The following is a 4,994-nucleotide window of genomic DNA, read 5'->3' on the forward strand; positions in this document are numbered from 1 at the left end:
TATCTCTTTGCTGTTACAGTACTCACAAGAGTTTTACTGGAAATGCATTCAGAGCAGTGCACTTAGAATCTTGTGCCAGGCTCATAGAATCATAGATTATTTAGGTTGGAAAAGACCTTTAAGATCATCGAGTCCAACTGTAAACCTAACACAGCCAAGTCCACCGCTAAACCATGTCCATAGTCATCTCAGAAGTCCATAGACTTGTATTAATATTGCAGATGCAATAAAGAGGGAAACCAAAAAATCAACAAAAAAAGAAGCTGAAAACACCTTCATACTCACAGAATGTCATAGAGAAAAGAATGGAAGCTTAGCATCTCTTTCTTCTGCAGCAGATAACTGGGTTCTGTGAAGAGCTTCTGCAAGTTCTGTTGTCTATATTGTAATGCAAAAACACATTTTTGGAAATCAAAGAGCTCAGACAATAAAAATTGTATACAGAGCTGCCAGGTTGAAACTGGCGAGCAGCAAGGATACACTTTTTAATTCCCTCTCCTCCCTCCCCCAGCAGGGCACAGAATCCAACACATACAAATTCTTACTGATTACATTCTAAGGGTTATATTCGATATATATTATGTTTTAAAGCGCAGTTTAAACAGCCTCAGGTAAACCTGGTTTTAAGCACAGATTAGTTGGCCTGCATAGATTAACTAAAACACGCTTGACAAGTTTTTGCCCAGAACCACTCTGAAAGTAGATCAAAGTTCTACAGATGTGGTTCAGAAGCTACCCCCCCAGTAAACATGAGCCTGCTTTATTTTCTATCCACTAAAGCAACCGCTCCGAATGAGAAGCCAATTTCCAAGCTCAAAAATGCAGTATCAGGTTATAAAGCAGAGTCAGGCTCGCTACTAACGGACAGCCGGTTTAGCCAAGCTGTGACGTGCCAACCAGTAAGCAGGAGCCAGACAGCTGACGGGGCTGGGCAAGAGCCACAAGCAACCACTGTTCTGCAGAGAGCTTTTCAGGAATCCCTCCTACAAGACAGTCTTTGCAAAAGCTACACTGCTGCTGTCTTTCACGCTGAATTAAATCCTACAGATGAACTCCTGAACAAAATATCCTTTCAGTTTATGCAAAAGCTGGCACAAAACTTTTATACTCTGTCAGTCAGTCCCAGCACAACTAAGGTTTTATGGTTCTGAATGTTATCAAAATTGCTTTGTCTGTTACTTACAGTAACATTGTTCTGGTCAAGTTCATCTAAGGATATAAGGAGTGCAACATTTTTAGAAAGAGGTAATACCTTTCAGGAGGAAGCTGAGGTTTCAGCATGCAGCCTTCTCATTAGGAGTCTGCTTTAAAACCAAAAGCCTGAATTCTCCCTTTGTGATACGTATCAGCACAAGTTTACTCATTTCTAGTAATGAGTGGTACAATCTCCTTGTCAAACAAGGTAGAAATTCTTAAGGATATTTATGAAAACAAGCAAGTGCCCCCTTCTCCAATTACCCCTATTGCCCACGCACTCAAGACAGAAACTCCCTACCAGCATTCATGCTCATACAATAAATTGCCATGACAGCTACGTACAGGTTATTTTCTTTGACCATTGAGTATGTTCTCTGACCCTGTAATGAAGGAACTAAAACTATTAACCCACATAAGCCGAGAGTCTGGTTTAAATTCATATACAAAACTATTCTATATATCACCTATTTCCTATACTGTCCCCCTTTCCACAATTATACCTAGTGTAATAAACCAGTTCTGAATGTAAGTCATACTTGTGTTTGCTTTTTTCTAGACCTCCTACAGCTTGCTCCAAAATGACTTCTTCCTTCCATCTGTTTAGACACATGCAAAAGATAAAACCTGTCATGACCTTGAGGAGCCCTAAAGAATCCTATAAAAAAATTCAAGTACTTCATGCTAAGGCATGCAGGAATTTTCTCTTTAGCAAAGCGCGAGGAGGATATTGTTTATAATGTCGTAGCACAATTCAAGCATAAGGGAAAGGATGTTCAGAACCACCTTCCCGGCCACCTAAATCTAGTCATAGGGGAGTAATATATACCATATTAATGCTGCTGCTGTTTGGACTGCAGCGAGGGCTTGCGTGGAGGAGAGTGTTAAGCTCCAGATCAGCAACCATCTGTCGAGTCTCGGCCAATGCATGCTGCAGCTTACTTATGGGGGAACTGGTGTCCTGGAAGAGACAGAAAGTGAGCCAAAGTTATGAAATTATCTTTTTGGGATATGTCAAAGGATTATAACATACCAAGAATCATCACTTTCATCTTTAAATGTCTCAGTTCAAAATACTACAACATAACACTGCTCCAGACTCTGTCTAAATGCTGGTATTTCTATTAAACACAGAGGTCTTTCCTAGTGCCAGCTTTTTAACAGATCTTCACATGCACGAATATGTAGCACAACACGTATCACACACAGTGTATCACACTTCAGTGATAAAGGGGAGAATAAACAAAGACATGAGAAAGAGGGGAAACCAGGCAGAACAAGAAAGAAACAGCATCCAGTAGCTTCTAATAACTGTGTCCAAATGAACTCAGATATTGTGCTTTACTGGAATTACCAATTAGCCAGCATCCATTATCCTAAAGCCTTTCATTTCAAAACCTTGTCTTTTCTTTTTTTTTTTAACTCACTTAGGCTTATGCTGTCCAAGATATATTGAGAAAACAAGGAATTATTTTGAAAAAATATTTTACCACCTTTGCTTTAAGCCTGCTGTCTCATCATTCGAGTCCCCAGTTCTTCCATGCCGGCAGACATTTGCTTTCCTACCATCAGTCGCAATGCCCCTTAAAATTAATGAAGTACATTCTGCAATAAAATACTGACTTGGTCCATGGTAGCACTGCAGCATCTATTTGTTGGCTTAGTCACTGAAGGGTTATTGATCTCCAGAGGGAAGTCTTCATCGAAGAATTTCTCACACCTTTGAGGCCTGTCTCCTTTCTGGGTGGATGTCAAACAGGGAGAATCCAAGTGAAAAGAATTCAGATCCACATTTTCTTCACTGTTAAAAAAATTAAGACATTGCCAGAAACAGTATCACCATCCATTTTAAACTTTCAAAGGAAAACCATAGGACAACATACATAATTATGGGCCCTAAGCCAAGAAAACCATCAAGCGTGTGAGATGACTCTGTTCTTCAGAGTTCCCATGCTCAACAGCTTCATTAGATCAGTTTTATCCTCTGGGGAGAACAGTTTGACATTCAACCAGTTTCAAGAACAGCTAGATTACCATGTGCTTGAGCATCTATTTAACCTTGCAAAGATCACGCAAAAGGCCGTATCTACCTCCTCCCAATACTCTGGTACTCTTTCTTCTTCACAGCCTACTCCCTTTTTTTTTTTTAATCAACCAGTAGGCAAATTAATATTTGTAGGTGCACTTTTCAAGGGAATTTCACAGTCTTTTAAAGTCATCATCTCACTTCAGAGATCACAGGAGAGCTTTCCAGAAGAGGCTTTACATTTATTTTTAAATACAGCAGCAAACAGTAAAGTGCTCTTCGGACAAACTGTGATTAAACCCAAAACTCAGTTGCCCGACTACCATTTCAGTGTGGAGTTGAAGCATATGATCTATTGGCATACATCTTCCCCTAGGTTTTAAAGCAAAACAAAGTATTAATTTAGCACTGGGTATATCTGAGTGTATTTAGGAATATCTGAAAAGCAATTTAAGCGACAGTTAAAGCAACAAATCATACCCTGCACGTTATTACTGTCCAAACACTGACTCACAGCCATCCCAAGCTTGTCCTAATACAAAAGGTCTTTAGCTCTTAATATGCACGTCAAATGATTGAAACTTTTCTCTTACACCTTTCCCACACTGAAAGTTAACTTTATTATAGCCTACCCTAGAGAAAAATAGTTCTCAATTTCAATTCCTTAAATCACAATTTTACCAAAATGTACCAAACCCCTCACTCAGCTCCAGCATCAATTAATCACAAATTAAGACTAGAACTAATAAAAGCTGTAGCATATTAGAAACTATCTTGATCACCCTAACTAAGCCCTCTTCCCCTGGGATCACCGGTCCCCTCTGCTGTGTTTTCACACAGCACTGAGTGTTGTCTGCGGCTCGTACAAAGACGCGCCCTGGTTTCTGCCAGCAGTTACAAGCTATGCAGTGAATTTCATTTTCAACTGCTAATTTCCACTTCATCCAGTTTTTAAACAATAAATACAACAGTGACCATCTCCCCAAATACAACTTTTCGGTGTTCATCACACTTCTGAACAAAACTGAAGCACACCGCTAGCACTGCCTGGATCGGGTAAACAATTAAAAAATACATATATTTTAAAGAAAATACTGTCTCCAAATTTACAACATTTCATTAAATATTCTTTACATACAACACTTTCCATACCTGGCAAGACTGTTACAAAAAGATTTATTTTTAAATGACATTCAATCTCAGACAATTGTGAGAGATGCCAGCTCAGAACTGTCTGCTGTGTCTCATTTCACTTCTCTTGTAAAACACTGGGATACAATAGGCTTTTAAGAGGGAAGAGCTCATGTTTGGGAGCTTCTGACAAGGAAAGGCTCTGGAGAGATGTGAGGGAACAAGCTGTAACAGCCTAGAAGCCGGGGATGTGAGGAAATGCAATGAGCACAGCCAGTTTTGAAGGACACACAGGTTGGGAGGAGGGGGGAAAACAGGTTTGATTTTGAGGCAGGGAGATGGCTTAAGGAACTGGTGGCTTCGTCCAGCAGGAGCACACTGAACAAGTAACTGCTGACGCTCCATCTTTAAAACCAGAACTGAGATAAAAATCCAAAGGCAGCAAATGTTGGTCCAACATAAGCGAAGTCACTAAGTCAGAGCACACAGAAATTATTCCTGCGCTACAGTATTTCACAACCACTCTTGCAGTTGGATAACGTATTTGACTGCGTTAATAGCCTTCTTGTTGGCTCTTCCAGAATTCAAGAACTCATGTCAAAAATATTTGCTGGGCTGACAGGGAGGTGCCAGCACCCTTCCC

General features: G+C 40.1%; 1 protein-coding gene across 1 annotated transcript in view; it reads right to left on the bottom strand.

Moving 5' to 3' along the window:
• Window positions 1–291: 291 nt before the first annotated feature.
• Window positions 292–4,994, bottom strand: part of CCDC62 (coiled-coil domain containing 62) — a 12,974-nt gene continuing 8,271 nt past the window's right edge. The window contains exons 10-12 of the mRNA XM_009578654.1: window positions 2,818–2,995; window positions 2,024–2,155; window positions 292–378 (exon numbers count right to left, since the gene is read on the bottom strand). Coding sequence (XP_009576949.1) covers window positions 292–378; window positions 2,024–2,155; window positions 2,818–2,995 — 397 coding nt within the window. The remainder of the gene's footprint in view (window positions 379–2,023; window positions 2,156–2,817; window positions 2,996–4,994) is intronic.

The sequence above is a fragment of the Fulmarus glacialis genome, unplaced genomic scaffold (assembly GCF_000690835.1).
Source record: "Fulmarus glacialis isolate BGI_N327 unplaced genomic scaffold, ASM69083v1 scaffold3315, whole genome shotgun sequence".
Taxonomy (NCBI): Eukaryota; Metazoa; Chordata; class Aves; order Procellariiformes; family Procellariidae; genus Fulmarus; species Fulmarus glacialis.